The sequence below is a fragment of the Camelus dromedarius genome, chromosome 6 (genome assembly GCF_036321535.1).
Source record: "Camelus dromedarius isolate mCamDro1 chromosome 6, mCamDro1.pat, whole genome shotgun sequence".
In the NCBI taxonomy this organism is placed as follows: domain Eukaryota; kingdom Metazoa; phylum Chordata; class Mammalia; order Artiodactyla; family Camelidae; genus Camelus; species Camelus dromedarius.
The window spans coordinates 24,130,163-24,149,579 of record NC_087441.1 but is presented as its reverse complement, the minus strand read 5'-3'; the positions used below and the strand labels follow the sequence as shown (position 1 = coordinate 24,149,579).

Here is a 19,417-nt window from a genome sequence, read left to right as displayed (position 1 = left end):
AGTCACTTGGTCTTTCTGGTGAGGAGTCCCAGTATGAGACTGTTGGAAGGACTCCATCCTCAGTCACCTCACTAACATAAACTCAGGTGTGCTCAAAAGGGGATCTTTGTGAATGATAAAAGACACTCCTATCATTCTGGAAATCCCAGGGGTCCTAGGGGCTCTATGCCAGGAACTGGGGACAAAGAGCAAATACATTTCATGTTATACTACACTGATCTAGGTCAAGTTTTTTTTTTTTTTTCCCTTCACGTCCCCAAATGCTTGTTTGAAGATATTAATTCAGTTTAGAATGTTATACCACAATTTTCTTAGACTTTGCTATTTTTTTTTGAAGTGATCTTTTGTCAGGTGAATTTTTTGAGTTTATGATATTCATTTTATTTTTATGTTTTTTTTTAATAGATAAAGACTTTATGTGTTTCTGCATATCTGTGTACAAGACTGATGGTTTAGGGTTGGTACCTCTCCTTTTTTTTAATCCTCTTTTCCCTTTTACACTATTAACATTCTAAAATACCTCTTTGTGTCCTATGCACTTTAAAATCTGTACTCTATTCTCAGTTAAGCTTTTTTAGTATTTTCACTCATGAGATGGGCTTTCTTTCCCTGGTAGTGGCTTTTAATCAGTTTTAGACCTGATCCTAGCTCTTCTCTGTTCTGCTCAGTTTTTCCTTAATTCCTCTTGCTGTCCAGTAAGGCTTAGATCTAGCCCATGGGAGAATGTCCATTAGGATTCTGTTTTTGTTTTTCTTTTTACATGTAATCATAAATTTGGAAGTGTTGAAGGCCTGAGTTTTGTGTGGTTTTATTTGTTCTTTTTGTTGTTCTGTATTGGGTTTTGTGAGGATACACTAAGAATTTTGGATTTACATGGCCTCATTGCTTCAACTACCCAGACTTCCTCTCTCCTTTACTTCTGAGTCATATTTGATATGGTAGAAGCTATGTAACTGCTTGTATGGAATGTACTTCTAAGAATAAATTATAATAATGCCTTGGGAGAAATTATATACTCTAGCTTGTTTTTTTTTGTTTTTTTTTTTTTTTTTTTTTGACTGATCCAATATAAGCAGCAGGCAGACAGACTGGGAAATATAATCACACTAAGGCTTCCAGCTCTCAATTAAAAGGATACCATAACCAGGTTTTGTTTTTTTTAATAGTCTGTATGAAACAGTATGGAGCGATTATAGAATTTTTAGCATGGAGCCAAAAAATGGCAACATGGCCAACAAGCAGAGAAAACTTACCAATTTTTCACCACCACCGCCCACCCCACCCCCATCCTAACTTTTCCAAACTGCATCTGAGGAGCTATATCATTGGCTGGAGGTTAGGGCTGTGAATATGGATTTAAAGGCCATTAGCTCACTGATGGTTTAGTCTGTAAGAATGAATAAATCAAAAGGAGATAGGTTTAGAGAAAGAAGAGCAAAAAAAACCTCTTTAGGAAAGAATTAATGTTGGAAGGAAGAAGAGAACAGCCCACCCAAAACAGGAGGAGAACCAGAGCATGCAGTTTGTCAGAGAGACTGCAGGAGAGGATGTCAGCCAGATGTGGGCAGCCAGTAATGTGAGCTCCCCCAGATGGGCTGAGCAGGATGAGGGGTGAACTTGGAATCTTCTCTCTTACGTGGCATCACTTTCGGGCTCAAAAGGGTTGGATTTCCAAGACTTTTCTGGTGTTTGAAACTGATTGCCAAGGGCTTGACGGCTGAGGTAGGGGCATTAATCTTTGGACATCTTAAATCCATTTTGCTGTTCTGTTTTTAATTAAAGGGGAAAACCTAGTGACTCCTATTTTTTCTTTTCAAAATTGTCATTATGATCTTAATGCTACTGACAACTCCCGGTTTTATCTACATACTCAAGTATCCCGAAGCACCTAGTTGGGAAATGCCTTACCTTTGTTGATGTCCATTTGTCTCAGGAATATTTGTTAAGACTGGGCTTTTGAATGTGAACTTTGGGACACTGAAATCTTGTTGGTACCTAACTATGCTCAGAAATCATTACAGTTTGTGACTGAGAGTCTTCATAGTCTTTCTACTTTTTAATTGAAGTATGGTTGATTTATATTATATTAATTTCAGGTATATGGCATGGTGAATCAGTATTTTTATAGATTATTTCTCTCCACTCAAGAATGAGGCTTTGCTTCTTTCCTGAATCCTGAGCAAGATGAGATTGTGGATAGATGTTTGATGCTTCTGGGGAGAGAAATGGCTTAGGTCATAGTTTTGAGACATACTACAAGATCAAAACCATCATAGGTGTATCTGTAAGCATTTGGAAAGACTGAGATTATAATTAAGTAATATGAGATCTTTAACATAGTTTAAAAATACATTGGAATAGATAATTTTTCTATGTAACTAGGAGTTCAGGTTTCTTTACATGTAAAATAGAATTATTAGTATCTGTCCTCACAGCTCGCAAGGTGATTATAAGAATTACGTCAGAGAGCATACTTGAAAATACTAGGCTAATTCTTCATCATGATTCCCAACCTTTGCTTCTTTTAAGCCACCTCCTCAACCCTGTTCCCTGCACTTTCAGCTAAAAGACCTCATCTCTCTCTTTAAAACAACGTATAATTGTAGGGCTCAAGCACAAATTATCTCAATTTCCACTGCAAGCCTGTAAATGTTTCTGAATCTCTACCTATCCGTTTCTCCTTTGCTGTTCAGGACCCTTGGACACGAACGCTCTTGGGCCCTACACTGCTATGTCTTTCATTACTTTGTTCCATGAAATCACCTCTTCTCTCTGCAGTATCATCAGTCTACCACTCTGTCTTGATTTTCCCCTGAGCCTGTAAGTTCTTCCTTTATCCTGTATTTTCCTTTAACTTCTCTTTCCTTCTTAGCCAAGCTTTTAGTGTCACCTTAAGCTCCATTCAGCAGGGCCTTATTAAGGCCTTTGCAGTCCTCTGGTGCTCTCCGTAGGAGATCTTACCCCGTATTGTTTGAATCTATGCAATGGATCCATATCACAGATTAAACAGGGCTCATTCTCTTGAAAAGATTTTTATACTTTAGCTTTTGAAGTCGTTTGGCAGTGACTGGCTCACTTATGATTAATTATGATTTCTAGGCAATTATTATGCTTACTTAGAAATTTTTGTGAAGTAAAAAATTAACCTAAAAACTGTTTTCAAATGGAACAAAATGTTTAATACAAAACTTACCAATTAATAATGTTAATTTAGATACACTTAATTAAAAATTGATTTTAATTTTCAGCTCTTAGATACTTCCATAGACCCTTGAAAGCTTATGGTCTTGGACACTTATGGCTCTGTGTCCATTTACTCCTAAACCCACAGCTGGCCTTTGCCCCACTTCTTTACTGAAACTGCTCTGGCAAAAGCTGTCGGTGACCTCAGTAATACCATGTCCAGTCCCCTACCAGCACTTGTCGTACTGGACCGTGCTGCTGTATTCCACATTCTTGATCAAACCTTCCTTCTGGAAACTCCCTACCCCAGGGATTCCATGTTCTTTTTTTGTTTTTCTCATCTTCCCCTGACCCTTGTTTCTTATGCTTCATAATGGAATCACTTTCTCTCCCCCTTGAACTTGGCAGTCTTTGGCTTAGTGCTTTGTGACACATCCATTCTAAGTGCCAATGCCAACTCCCCTTTTCCAGCTCTGACCTCTCTTGAGAGCTTCCAGCTGCCTGGTCCTCTCTCTGCTGGATGCAGGTACCTGAGTGTCCAAACACTCATCTCATGCTAAACTTATTATTTCTACCCTTTCTTCCCTCTTCAAGTCTTGCATATTTATCTACATAATTTGTCTCTGTTAATGAGAACACTATCCCTAAGCAAGCCTTAAACCTGAAATTCTTCTTTTCCTGCAAAATTGGTAAACATTTTCCCAATATGAAGTGGAGAAAAAAACACTTAAACCAAATTTCTTCACTGGCAATGTATAGAAGCAACATCTTTTTTCTTCCAGAAATAGGATTTTAATCTTAACATACATTATAGCTACTAAATTACTGTTCCCCCTTCATACTAAATGTAACTGGAGGCTACTAATTGTGTTTCAATATAGGATTATCAAAGAATTTCTCATGCAAAAGAAAATGAATAGAAATCGAAACCAAAATTATTTGAAAAAACCTTCATTTTTGAATGTATGTATCACAGGTATGCATATTTGTAACTCTCAGCACATGTTGAGAATATGACTTTAATTATACCAATGCCTTGTGTGAATTTAGTCTCATTATTTGTGTGTGTGACCACTCATTGGAAAGGTCAGAAAAGGTGCATTTTGGGTAGATTTTTATGCCATGTGACATGAGTTAAATTTATCCTCTGAAGAATTTTAAATCTCATTGGATTGATGATATTTTTAGTGCCAGAAAAATCATTTTAACAAAAAAAATTTTTTTGAGACAGGACCAGCAGTAATCTGTTTAGTTTTTAGCACTGATAATTATACAGCTATCACTTTGGATTCTGTATGGCTAGTTTCTGTACCATAAGCTCTTCAAATGTAAGTTTTCATTTATTTGCCAATTTATAGTTTGCTATAAGCTTTTAAAATAGTTTTTACAGTGGGCATTTTATCCAAACTGACATGATGGATATTGTAGTATTATAAAATGCAAGTTCCATATTATTTTCTTACATGGATATATTATCATATTTAATAAGAAAAAGCTTTAACTCCTTTACCTGTATTGTAGCTCATTCTGTTTCACCAAATAAGTAATAAAAATCTAATATACAACATAGCTTTGAGGTATAACTTAGGATCACAGTCTTAAATCTACCTTAGCAAAATTCTGACTGCCTCTGACCATGGCTGAAGCTGTTACCAGTTTTTGATCTATTCTGCCTAATGTAGACCTGTCCTGAGGAACTACAACCCCAGAAAATTTTCTTTATAGTTTTTTTCTTTCACTTTCTATGTGTTATCCTCATGTTTCTCCACTTCCAGCTATCATAGTGTTCTGCTTTTGTGTGTACAGTTTTTAATTTGCTCACTTAAGAAAATTCACAGACTTGAAAAGAGCCATTTATCCCATATACACACTTTTCTGTATTTTTTTGGTTTCCTGTTTTATTGTTCCTTCCAAAAGTCAGATTCCTAAATAAGTGCAGTGTTATTATAGTAAATATAAATAAGATGATCTGTCTTTAAGTGAACTATATTACCATGTTATTAAAATATACTTGAGTTTGAAGATATATATGGGATTTACCCCAGAAAAAAAACCCAATATTGTTCAACTTAAAATTATATAATTCTAAGGGTTCACTGGGAGGGATTAGAGTGCACAATGTAAGACTAAGACTTTGTAACGTTTTATTCAGAAAGAATATTTAAGTGCCAGATACAATAGAATTGTTCACTTTTTCTAAATCTCTACTCATAAATTATAATTTAATAAAGGTCCAAATTAATAAAGAGGTAAGAGAAAAGTAAAGGGTGGGGTGAGAGTTTACTTAGAATCAGTCCTGCCCCTCCCCTTCCCCTGCTCTGGGGAGACAGAGAGGAAAGTTCTGTGGGTTAGAAACCCCCTGTGTGGTGGGGTGAGCATATGAGGCTACGAGTCAGTTAGACTTGAGGTGAGAGACTGGCTCCTCCACTTATTACCTGTGAAATATAGGAAATGATAACTGCCTTTTGGAGATGTTCAGAGGACTAAAGGAAAGTATGTATAAACACTCTTGGCGCATAGTAAGTGCTCAAAGAAATAGCTGGTATTTTAAGTGAGAATATAAATAGTAACAATAAGATTCCTATTTTAAAATGCAGGTACTGTAAGGAGAGTATTCATCCTTCATGCCTTACCTAGCATTACTTGAATAACATAGTTATGTTGCTTTTTGAGTAGAAATTGTAGTGGCACAGTCAAGGTGAGGTGGGGAAGTGTGCCTTGCGAATATGGTGCAGCGTGAACCAGGACAGTAGGTACCTTATGCAAAGCTGACCGTGTGTGGGTCCTTTTAGTCAAATCCATAACCACGTGACCACTTGTACTCTATTGCAACCTGTCTTTTCCTCTAAATTATTATATATTATCTATATATTTGTAAAAATTGTTTCTTAGAGAGGCTGCAGGCTGTAACAGAAAAAGAGATACAGCTTAAAATCCTGGATTTGCCATTATTATCTATTGTTATATATAGTCTCTTATTAAGCCTGAATAATTTCTGAGCTGTTGATTCCTCTCTCATAAAATACATTGTTATGAGATTTAAGTATCAGTATATACAAGGCAATTCACAGAGTGCTGGGCCTGTGTCAGTTTTCGTTTCCTTCTCTTTTTCATTCACAAATATGTTCTTCAAACTTTGTACTCAGTGCCATATCACTATAGATATATACTCTCATATTTCTAATCAAAATTGCTAAAAACAAGCAGAATCACAAAAAGCCACTCAAGTCATAATGTCTGCAGTTTATTTTTAGATGGTTCAGCAGAGATAGTTTATATGTGTATGTTTAGAGAAAGATAAAGCAAATGTGGCAAAATTTTAACAATTGGTGAATCTAGATGAAGGGTATATGGATGTTCAATGTATTATTCTTTGAATTTTTCTGAGGGTTGGTAATTTTCAAAATAAAAACATTCGAGAGAAAAGTAAGCTGCATTTGCTCGTGTAAAGTAATGTGCTGAAAATGCTTCTTACTATTACTACCTTCTAATAAATGTGATAGTTAATTATAATGCTTAATTGTAAAATAAGATAGATAGCTTTACTGTGTTGCATAAGTGTGAAAATGGCCTCTAGTTGGATTGTAGTAAATTTCAAAGCCTTTAACAAAGCAGCAGATACAGAAATACCTTTTATCGTTGTCACATTTACTCTTGTGGGATTTGCCTTTATACAGTAAGTGTCTTAACTTTGGTGTGGTTGATGGGCTTTTTTTGATCCTTATGTTTATTAGCACAGAGATTTCTACAAGCAGATACTTCTTTTTCTTCCCCTTCCCCATAAAAAAAGGTCAGCCAAAGTAAACAGATAGTATAGCTGAATATGTACTCTGTCTCACAAACCTTTCATTTCAACTTTACCTAGTCCCCCTTACTCACAAAAAAAGGTCAGTCAAAGTAAATAGGCAAGAAACGTGGCTGAATGTGAGCTCCTATGCAGCTTCAAGTGATCATTTTACTTCATCTTTTTAGATAGGTGCTTTTAATTCCTCTACTTGTTCCTCAAACCACAAGATATTGTTTGGCTAATGATATGATGCTAATTGTTAACATCTGTAGGAATGACAATTAAATTCTTCAAATGATCAAAGAGTTATTTAATGTTCTGTGCCTTTCAGGAATCCTAGATATAAATGTCTTTGTAACTCTGTCACATTTTTTGCTTTGTGGCAAACGTTCACCAAACTTCATCACTCATATTAAGAAAGCATCTTAATGTAGTCATCTTTGGTTTCTTTTTTAATAATGAGAATATTTGCATTTGCACACTTGTTTAGTTCTTGCAAGGATATTGTAGTACTGAATACATTTTGTGTTAATAAAGTATGTTGCCTGATTACAGGGTAGGACTTGTCTGTTTCATTGCTTTGTCCCTGGTTCCCAGGGCATGGATATACTAAATGAATGTTTGTAAGTATAAGTGAATGTAAATTATATGAAAATTTATGATACCCTTTAGTCACACTGACCTTAAAAGCCTGCAAACAATTGTATTGAAATAAGGTTTTCACTTTATGTCTGAAGTAGTAATTAATAAAACTGAATTTAAAGCGGAAGTCCTATTGAGATAAGAAAATGATATTTTTTGAGGAGAAAACTTGCTTTTCTTTTGTGTTTAAGTCAGTATTGACTAGATTGCAAAATTTTATAATTTTACAAATTTGGAATCATTTTATTGGTATCCTGATGATTAAAGTTACAGATAGATATTTTTATTTTTTTCTACAATCAATTGTAATATGTACTCTATTGATAAATCTCGTTAAGCTTTCTATACTTAATGGTTAAGGTATTTGTATGTATGAACAAATAACTCTCAAGTTTGTTGATATATTGGTTTTTCTGTGTGTCCCCAAAGAATTTTTCCATTTTCCTTGTTTAAATTAGAAAATTCTTAAGGTAATTATGGTCATGCTGGAAAGATCTTTTGATGAAGTGAAGCATAATTTTCAAGTTAAATACCAGGTGACAAATGAAAATAATTTCCTATAAAATGAAACAACATACATTAATTAGAAAGAAATTTGTCAAACTTGATTTTAAATACCTTGATTTATAACTGCAGAACATTTTCAGAATTATTTAGTACTAACATTTTTCTTTAAGAATCACACCATATCCATGTCTAATTCATAACCTAATGCAGGCACATGAAGAAATAGATCTAAAAGGAGTGAGGAATGTTAAGCCTTCGCTTTAATGCAGAAGTCACTGCTTTGAACTTTGAATTGTGCTGATTAGTTCCAACAGAAAATTTAAGGATTTTGTCAGTTAATTTGCATTATAATTTAAAAATTCTGTTGTGCAGTGTCAGTAAGGCAGCCGAGCGGATTTTGTTGTATGTATTTATATTTTCTAATGTACGTGTTGCTTTGTCCCATCTTCCATAGTACGAAGTCAAAAGATAAAATCTGAAAGTGAAAATAATTAATGCATTATCTGAGTGTATTATTTAGGAATAGAGTGAAATGTCAGAAGAAACAGCTGAAAGAATTTAAAATGATTGCCTCTGAGGTGAAGGGTTGAGGAGGTGCGGCAGGACGCAGCTGTTCATTGGCATAAACCTTGAGGAAGTAAGGGACTCGAGTCTGTGCAATTATGATTTTTAAGAAAAAAGTCAGAGAGCAGAGAACTTCAGCGTTTTCCTCTCTTAGTGATTTGCACACATAGTAAGTCTCTTTATTTAGAACAACTGGGTACCAGCTGCCAGCTGTTAGTAGTTTACTCTGTCCCCTGAGAACTCAGGTATAAATAATTCACCCTGGAAGTCTGTCCTGAAACCCCAGTCTAGAATGTGGCAACACTGAAGATTCTAAAATTGAATTTTTAGAGGTTTGCCCTAATAGAATGAATTATACTGAGAATAAAGGCCAGTAATTATTCCTCTATTTTCATCTTAAATGAAATTCAGCAGTGTTCCTTTTCCTTCGCCACAGTTGGGTGTGTGAGTGTGTGTGCGTGCACGTGCGCTTGTATGTACAACAGAAAAGATCTTGAGCTAGCTTCAATAGAAAAGGGGGATATTTCTGAGAATATGCGATCCCTCAGAGCCCAAGGGCAGGAGGGCAGCAGGACTGCAGGGAAGTACCAAAACTGCTTTACTCCAAGTGCCTGATTTCTCGTTCCTCCTCTTTCTGCAGACTAATTTTTTTTTTTTCTGTTTTTCCCTTAAGCTTTCATGCCCTCTCACTAGAAAAGAAACAGAATTATTTGGTCTGCTCTGTCTGTTTTTCTCTCCCCCACCTTTATTGGTGTCTGTCTTCCTCTCCCCCTTACCCCCCATCACTGTATCCATCGCACACTGAGGAGAGTTGTTCAACAAAGGAGATCCTTGTAATCTGTGCAGACATTCTATCACCTGACAACTTGAGTGGGTTTATCCACAAATGCTTAGCTGCGGAGATGAGAACATTAAGTATTTCATGGTGATATAGCTAATAAATGACCAGCGCGTAGGCAGGCAGCTGCTACAAGTTTAGTGTTCTTCGGCACTGAGGTGTGGAGTTTTCTGCGGCAGCCTCTTCTGATCGTCTGCACTCGTGGAACACTCTCGTTCTAGGGAGCTCCATGTTGGTACCAGTTACAGTTCAGATGCACATGGACTATTCTTATCCCTGAGATACTGATACTGTTTCATGAGTAGATAGAGTTCTTACCATTTTGTTTATTTTTCAGTCAGAAATTTGTTTGAAACCTTATTGCAAAATTATTTCATGGTTCTTTAATTTGTACCAGTAAGCAGTAAACAAACCCAGTGAGAGTTTTTCTTTTTTCCTTTATTTCCTCTTGTTGAGGGGTGGCATTCTTCAGAAAGTCACCCTCGATCCCTGTGGATCACAGCCATAAATGCTCCCAGAACAAGCCTTCTGTCAGCTAATGGTTTTCTGTAATTTGTCAAAGTACTCTGGGCTTTGTGGTATGTGGTTCCTGGGCTTAATGTTTATTGTGATGAAGTGGAGTCAGTCCCTCTAAAATACTGATCTAATTAAAGTTTTAATTGAAATATTATTAATTCATTTTGAGAAAGAAGCTTAACTCTAGAATTTTATCATTTTTAACCCCAAAAGTTTATAAATATGGTATAGTTTCTGGATACCTGTGATTGACTGTTCTAAAAGTCATCTTTGAAAATTGTTAAGTAATTCTTCAAAATTAATCATATGTTCTTCATTTAGCAGGCAATTAGTGTTTTTCTGTTTTAAACTTAATTTTTGTTATTACCAGTTCCAAAAACCAAAAAACCCAAACTCTTCAACCTAATCATGCAAATAAAATGAGCATTAGCATTCAATAAATATTTTTGAATTAATGAATGAAGCTGTAGCTATTTTCAGAATTGTTTTATAGTCTACAATATCTATTTTTAATCCTCCAGAGTGATACAGATGATAAAATAATAAGCCCATGGGTTAATGTGTTCTATTCAGAGGGTATTCACTTCAAAAGGATGGGAATCTCTGAGGTTACAAAAAGAGCTGATCAGTTGAGTGGTACCTAAGTTAGGAATAGACAGCACAGTAGATGAGAGGATGCAGTAAGTACGTACATAAAAACATTAGAAGAGAGGAAGGAAAATTCCTAAACTCCTTGCCATGGGAGTGCAGATTTATTCTAATTCATGATTTCCTAAGGGTATTGGTTTTGAATGTAACTTGACAGACTAATGGAGTTTTGGCATGGGCTTTGGCTTATAAAATTTTCTATGTAGTTTGAGAAATTTGGGGGGAATGCCTGACTTGGTCCAGGTTCATTTGAATTTTCAGGGTGTTAATCAAAACTACTCGAAGAATTCAGGATTCTTCCCAGCTATATTCCAGATTCATGGCCCAGACCTTGAGTTAAAGGGAATGGTAGCATCTTTCAGTAGAAGGTACTGGACATGATGCCAGTAAAGTTCGTGCTTTGGGGCTGCTATTAATTAGCTGCATCACCATGAATTGCTTCATTTCTTTAACCGTATTCTTCTCAACTCTGAAATGAGAATAACTATACCCTTTATGTCTACCTTGAAAAGTGCTTGTGCTGATCAAAAGCAGTATCAGATAATGGGAAAGCACTGTGCAGACTGTGTCAGTCTTTCTTGCCAAGGATGGATTGGGTCAAGTGAGAACTCACTTTTGGATCATCTTATTTCTTTTTTATTGGGAAGCTGGAACTAATAACTATCAATACACTAACAGTGTGTTACTAACTTCTTGCCGGTCGTTTATCCCCACCAGTGATCAGTGATTCTCAACGTGTGGGCCAGCTTTACCTGGGAACTTGTTTCTAAAGCAGATTCTCAAGCCACACTCCAGACCTTCTGAATCTGGGTTTTTAACAAGCCCAAAAGGTGATTCTAATGCAAACTTAAGTTTGAGAGCCACTGGTCTAGACCATTGATTCTCAATTATTGAGTAACGCTCCCCACCCAGGTCCAAGGTTCTCAACCTTGGTTGCACATTACAGTCACCCAGAGAATGAATGTTTGCACCATTCAATACCCGTGGCATACCCCAGGCCAACTGAATCAGGATTTCTAGAAATAGTGTCCACACATCAGTGTTTTTAAAAAAGTTTCGCAGTTGATTCCAATCTAGTTAAGGTTGAGAATGCTGTTGGCTTTTCCCCTTACCCCACCTCTGCCTGAAGTCTGTTGTTCCTGATGGGAATTTACCAAATCTGTATGTGTTGAGAGAAGTTTGAGAAGTACTGTTTTAGATGTTGACTCCCAAACCTGGCTAGTTGAGCATCAACATTTCCTGGGGAGAAATTTCTGGATTTCTTTCAGATCTACTCAATTGGAATTTTCAGGAAGAAATTCCTCAACAAAGCTGCGAAAGGTGTATTTTCTGAATGTCTGATATAATGAGTCTTTGGTCCATCATTTGGGAACCATGCCTATAGGTGATTTAAAAGTTACCTTATTTGTGAGGTTGGCCTTTGTTACTTATTTACCTTGTAGTTAATATCCTCACTTAATTTTTAAATTAATGCATTCATGAAACATTCTTTGGGTGTCCATGAGTCAGACACTTTTATACATGCAAGTGGTACAAAGAATTGGATCCTGTCCCTGAATTCAAGGAGCTTGGGGCCTATTATAGGAAAATAGATCTGTAAATAAAATGCATGGGGGTATTGTAAGTACTCTGATAGAAGCCAGAATCATGAGAATCATTCTTGATTTTGTCTGTCCTATTAATTCTTCTGCCTCAATATATGTATCTCCAGTCCATCAACCTTTCTCCCTCATCACTGTTACTAAACCTTAAATCCAAGCTGCTTTATTCTCTCTTTGGACCCTTGATCTCCCCACACTCACTCCTGAGGCCTCAAGTTTATTCTTCTTCTCACAGTGGCCAGAGACACCTTTAAGAGGCAAAGTTGACTGTATTGCATGAGATCATACTATATGGGAACTCTCTACACTATCTTCACAATTTTTCTGTAAATTTAAAACTATTCTAAAAATTTTAAAGTTTACTTAAAAAAATTGTTTTTAAGACAACAAAGCTGGGTATGTAAATTTTCCGCTTAAAACCCTTCAGTGCCTTTTTGTTTTTGTCGTTGATGTTGTTTTTAACATGTAAGAGTAAACCCCAAATTCTTTGCATGGCCTACAAGTGGCCTTTGCATGTGACCCAGCCCTACTTGCCTTGTGTAGCGCTCTTGGCCTCTCCCTGCCCCAGCCTCTCGGGCCCTCTCTGTCTCACACCATCAGGCTCCTTGCTGACAAGGGGGCTAACTCCTCCACCTTCAGATTTTAGCTCAGTGTCACTTCCTCGGGACTTCTTCTTACATCATTCTGCATTGTCTTTTGGGGACTTGTCAATTGCAGTTACATTTGTGTTTTTGTGATTTTTTTTTTTTTTTGATGTCAGTCTATCTCACTGGACTGTGAGCTGCAGGAGGGCTGAGGCCAGGTCTCTCTTGCTTCTGGTGCTTGTACCTTCTAGGACTTATAAATTGTTGAATGAATGAATAATTAAATAGTGAGAAAAAAATCTGTGGTGACATTTTTGCTTATTACTCTAGAGACTGCTAGACCCAAACAGTGCAAACAGAGGGAATTATAATGGTGCAGTTTGCTTAAAATTTTAAAAACACAAGATGACCACGAGTCACTTATAAAGGACCTAAAATGCCTTCTGACCCCTAAAAAAAATTAAATTATGGGCAAGGTGAAAACAAAAACCTCACAACTACTTAATTACTAATTAATAACTAATTAAAATTAATGTACATGTAAGGCATTGAAAAGTTGTCAAAACATCTCCCCATCTTTTTCTTGTAGTTAGAAAAGACTCAAAGAATTAATAACTAACTGTTGGGAACAGGAAAGGAAAAGGAAGAATCTTGAAAAATATTTTAAACCTTCTGCTGAATTCATCTGTTGGCTAAATTTCAAAAGCATTAATCTAGAGATTTCAAATCACATTTTAATAAAGTAAAAAGTAATTTCAGCTTAATTTTTGAAATAGTTTTGATTTTTTTTTTTGACACAGTGCTGCATACTTGCTGTGTTCAAGAATTGTGGAGTCAAAAGGCCAAAAGGAACTCAACCCAGACATTGTACTGTGATTAATTTTTCTCTCTTTCCGTCTCCAATTTAAATGAAAAATGTTCCTATAGTTCTGTAATGTTTTTAATCACTGGAGGCCTGTCCAGTATATTTACTTGCCATGAGAGCTTAGTCAGTGATTTCATCAGCAAAGAGACAAAAAGGCACCAAGTAGTATATGTGCTGGACCAGAACAAACATTCCACTTAAAGATAATATGCCTTGTTTGACCAGTGAATGATATATGTAGCCTGACTTCTCTCAGTTAAAAAGAGCCCATTTTGCTTGCATGATAGGCACTTGAAGGCTCTCAGAAATACAGGCTTAACGGGACCTTGGAGTCCCAAGGGAGATGGCAAGGAGACCTTGCCCACTCCCTTGATCACAGTCATGACAAACCTGGAGAAAAGTTCTCCTTCTCCTTACAGTTCACCCCTTCCTGTTGGAACTTGAATGGAGATGGACAGAAAAATTCTGGCCATGTACACGTCAGACTGTTAACAATGGTGGGAGGGAGGAAAGAAATAGATACTTTTCTTTTGTTATTAAAAAAAGCCATTAGCGATTAAAAAACAAATTACTGTGTGTAGTCACCTTGCTCAAATTTGGTTTTCTCAGCTTATTTAGCTTAGTAACTTACTATATTCAACTTGCTATTTTTGATAAGACATTTTAATTTCCTGAAAATTGTATTTAAATTATTAATATTAATTTTTCTGATTTTCCTGGCCCCTGAGCCCTTAGAGGTTAAGAAAATGGAAGCTCGGATTCTCCCTTTGTAGCAGATCCTCTCAAGCAAAAGCTGGCTTCATTGTTCTGTGTCCTGCTCTGGGTTTCTGTGTTCGCGCAGTTTTTACCTGCGTGTTCCTCACTGACACTTTTATGAAGTTTTTGTAGTGTTTATTTATTTTTCTATATTATATAGGATTTTGGTTTTTTTTCAGTAAGTGTTGGTCAAGGCACCTAGTCAGCCATTCTGTTGGGAATGAACCTCATCATTTTTGCGGTAATATACAGTTTGTGTATTATGTAATTTCTGTCAGAGCTGTGAAATGGTGTAACAGCCAATGGCACTTTTATGTCATTCAATAGATCAGCCCTCCCGTCACCAAACATTAACCTGAGAGTTTTAGCATGCATTTTGTTTGGTGAGTTTTTTGCAAAATGCCGATAAATATGTGATAGTTTTTCCTAGGTTAAAATGAGGATGTGTGTGAATCTGTGGTGTGGACCTGGATGGGGCCTTGATTGCCCATAAAGCTATGTATTAAAACAAATTCAAATTGACCTTTTTGGGAGAATTTCAGCTCTCCTGCATGTGTGACTTATCACACTTGTTCAAACTAAAGTTGGATGGTTTCACACCTGTGTCCTTAATGGGTATCCTAATTTTCATAAGCCCTGCTGCGTATCTTGTCTTCAGTGTAGCCTTATCCTTTGACCAGCTTAAAACAACAAAATAACAATAAAAACTGCTTCCGAGGAACTTTTCAGGAGGGTATAAATGAATCCTTGTTGCTTTTTATTATCTTTAAAAAGTTCTACTAGGAGTAGGGTATAGCTCAAGTGGTAGCACACATGTTTAACATGCGCGAGGTCCTGGGTTCAATCCCCAGTGCCTCCTCTAAAAATAAATAAATAAACCTTATCACTCCCCACCAAAACCAAAAACCTTAAAAGATTTTTAAAAATCGGGATACAAAAAAATTTCTACTAAAAGAAATCAATTTTTATGATTTGTCTAAAGAGTTTTTAAATCCATTCAACTGAAATAAAATCTAAATCCCAAATGAATTCAGAGAGCTAGTACCTGGGTTTAATTGGCCTTCCCGTGGAATGATTCTGCTAAACTGCCCTTTGGGGTGATGCCATGAGCAGCAGCCCAGGAAACACCATTTCTGGGTTTCCTTAAGAAGAGATGTTGAGGGTGCTCTTTATTACCTAAGCATAGGGTTTCTCCTCTGTGAACTCCCAAGGGTGAATTTCCTTCTGAGATTTCCAAGAGCAGTTTGGTTGTAGACACTATGAATTCAGGGCCTGATTATTTCTCCCCTTCTCCTTTGGCTGCTGGAAAGCTTAGCATCTCAAGTTCCAACTTGCCAAGTGGATATAATTTCATGAATGTATTTTTGTTTGCCAATCTCATTGCAGGTTTGAATTTATTTTTCTACCCTTATTTTCCCTTTAACTTATTTTTTTTACCCTATTAAATGCACATTTTAAAAACCATTTTGAATATTTTTTGGAGCATAGCAAGTATATACAAAATCATTTGATTATTGTTTCAAATAATGCAAATCAGTGAATAGCTGATGAAATTACACAATTACATATTTGCTTTTGCTTATATAAACATTATCAGGATCTAGAGAATTAGATTTCAGTACAATTTCTGTCTCTAGACCCAGAGGAACAAATGCAAAGACAGTAGAGACCACTATTATGATTTCTGAGAAAGACTGCAGCTTGTTCCCTTATTTGTTTGGACAAACAAATTTTCAAAAGTAAAATCATTCTCCTTAAATATTGTGTAGATTTCAGTAATCTGATAAATGAGCTATTTATTCATTGCCTCTCTGGTACCCACACAGTGGATTATCCATAGCAACAGTCCTTTTTAAACTTAATAAGACCAACTCTGTATTTATTAGGGAAATGATAGCACCAGGTTAAACAAACTGACTGTTGGTTCTGTATATTTACTCTTTCAAAGAGATCTGCTAAACATTCGGTGTGTTCCATGTTGTGGATCATTAGGGAGGCTGAATTGGGTATGACTCTATGATTCTGAATGTGCTATTTTTGTAATGTGTTTAGAGTCAAGTAATAAAGATGATCAGCAAATAAAGCTTTAGAAATAAAGTACTATTTTGTGCTTTGAAAATAGGGCCAAATTCTTCTCTGTACAGTAGAAATCAGAGGTATATCATGGTAAATATTACCATTCCCAGTCTATCGAGGATAAATAGAATACTTAATACTGGCTCAGAAAAACATATTTCAGTTTTACTTGACTCTAGAAATTACATTGATGTGGAATCTGTAAGAAAGGCTGTGCCTCAAAAAAAAAAAGGTAGTTTCAGAATTAGAGGTTTTCATAAGAGAACGGATTCTTTTTAAAGACTTAGAATTGCTGTTGAAATGAAAATTAAACCTACCATCTTTTCATGTCAGTTGTAGAGAAATGAAGTAGTGTTTAAAAACACGAAGTGTTAGAGTTCATGTAATCCAGTATCCTTATTTTACAGCCATGAATGCTTTTAGAAATTGCTACAGAAGCCTAGCATCTCTCATTTCAAATGTCCTTGTACAATATTTTTAAAAAGCAACAATTAACTAAAATTTGTTATGCTTCCATCCTACAAGGTATACTAATGGGAATTTGATAAACTTTTATAAGGGGAGACTGTTTAATATTTCCATTTTGTTTTTGTTTTTTTTTTGTGCCCAATAGAATAGAGCATATTTTTTCTTTATTAAATTTTTAATGTAGATTAATAGTGGGGCTCTGCATTTATGAATTGAACCTGCTTTGATAGAATCCTTGCTGTGTTAAGTATTTCTTTTTTCTTGGATAAAAATTTTGGTAGCTTTAGCATTTAAATTATTTCTTTTTCTTTGTATTCACAGATTCTGGAACTTTTCAAAGCCTGACCCTCTTCTTGAAACAGTGGAACATCATACAGAATTTACTTGTGGTTTAGATTTAAGTCTTCAGAGTCCTACTCAGGTAATGGGCCAATCACCTCATGTTTTTTTCTACCCATACAGTTTACAAAATAGCTCTACGTGTGGCATGTGTTGCTTTTATGAACAAAATTGTTACCTTTAGGGCAGGGCAGAGTACATTTACTTAATAACCTTGAGCATTTGAAATACTAGGGAAGAAGAGATAACCAGAAATTTGACATTCCTCTCTCCTCTTGAGAGACTGGCTTTTCTGAGAGGAAAAGGAAACTTCCCCCAAAGTATTGTGCCTAACATGTAGATCTCTGCCAATGGAAAGGGTAACAGGAGAAGAATGGAATAGGGGAGGATTGTCCCCAGTGGTTGATGGGAGTCAAGAACGTGTGGTCCTGGTTTCAGCTGCGCCACTAAGCAGTTGGGGTGACTGCAGGTCATTTTCCCCTCAGGACTGTTACCCTGTGTTGGAAGAGAGGCTTCACATGGGGAACAAAGCAGAGGAGAGTGGCTCCTGCTTTAATTTAAAAACTTCCTATTTTACCCCTTTTATTCTCTTGAGAACTTAAGAGTCAATATTTTGAATTTTAAATATTCTTCAGGTTTTTTTTAAAAAGTCATTTTAGTTTTAGAAATTGTAAACTCAGCTCAGAAACACTAGACTATGTTGAGTGGTTAGATACTTTGCAATACAGACTATGTGAAAACACTGACATACAAATGAAACAGAATAACATGGAAATTCTACAGTATGACTAAGAAGTTATGCATTTATGATACATTTTAGAAGTTAGACAAAAAGCAAATTCCATTTCTTACAACTGTGCTCTTAAATTTAAATGAATACATGGGTTTCTTTTTATTTTAAGAATTTAAGACATAATTCTGAGTTTAAAATACTCTCATTAGACGTTAGATTATTCTCATTAACATTAGAATAATTGTTTGAAAATGACTTAATAGCATCTAAGAAGAGAACTGAAATCACAGTGGATGAGATGGCGTTATCTTTAATGTTAATACAGTGTGCTTTAAGTGAACTAGCTCCTTTTCTGAGAAAAATATTTATTATAGATGATTTTTTAAATAAAATAATCAGGAGGAGTGTACAGCTCAGTGGTAGAATGCCTGCTTAGCATGCACAAGGTCCTGAGTTCGATTTCCGGTACCTCCATTAAAAATAAATAAATAAATGAACCTAATTACCTCCCTCCCCAAATAAAATAAAAAATAATTTAAAAAATAATACCTGTTTGCTATTCCAATTGCAAAAAAAAGTTGTAATGTACCTATTGAAACATGGCAGTGCTGAAGAAAGAATTCTAGATAGACCCTTTTCTTCTCATGTATTTCTGTTAATCCATCTCTCTGATCCCCAGACTGTGACCTGAGGCAGCATGTGTGCCTCCCCGACACATGGCAGTCCCTCACCCAGGTCTTGGAGAGTGCCATTGTCATATATTTGGATTATTTAAATTATTAATGTATAGTTTTACCAAGTAACATTAAACTTCTTTCTAGGGGAAATAAGAATCAAGTTCTTAGTCCTATTTTTCTCTCACTTATTTTGTCTCAGTTATCTATTGTTATATAACAAACTCCCCCGCAACTTAGTGGACTAAACAACAGTTTTCCTGCTCACAATTCTGTGAGTCAGCAATTTGGGCTAAGCTCAAAAGAACTGAGGCCAGTTGGTCTGTTGGTCTCACCTGGGGTCACTCATGTGGCTCCAGTCATCTGGCTTAAACAGTGCTAGGTGGCCTCATGCACGTGTGTAGGGTGTAGCACTGGTTGTCTTCTGAGCCACGTGTCTCCAGATGAGTCCAGGCTTCTTCAATTAGCAGTTGTAGATTTCCAGGAGGGCAAGAGCAAAATCTGTAAGGTATCTTTGGGACTGGACTTCGAAGTCACACAGCATTCCTTCTGTGGCAAAGCAAGTCACAAAGCCAGCTCAGATTCAAAGTGTGAACGAGAGACTCTGCGTCTTGATGGATGTAGCTGCAAAGAATT

At 36.1% G+C, this 19,417-nt stretch overlaps 1 protein-coding gene across 1 annotated transcript in view; it reads left to right on the top strand.

Annotated features, from left to right (window-relative positions):
- Positions 1–19,417, top strand: part of PEX7 (peroxisomal biogenesis factor 7) — a 74,000-nt gene that overhangs the window by 40,393 nt on the left and 14,190 nt on the right. Inside the window, exon 9 of the mRNA XM_031456411.2 lies at positions 17,357–17,456. Within this exon, the coding sequence (XP_031312271.2) occupies positions 17,357–17,456 (100 nt within the window). The remainder of the gene's footprint in view (positions 1–17,356; positions 17,457–19,417) is intronic.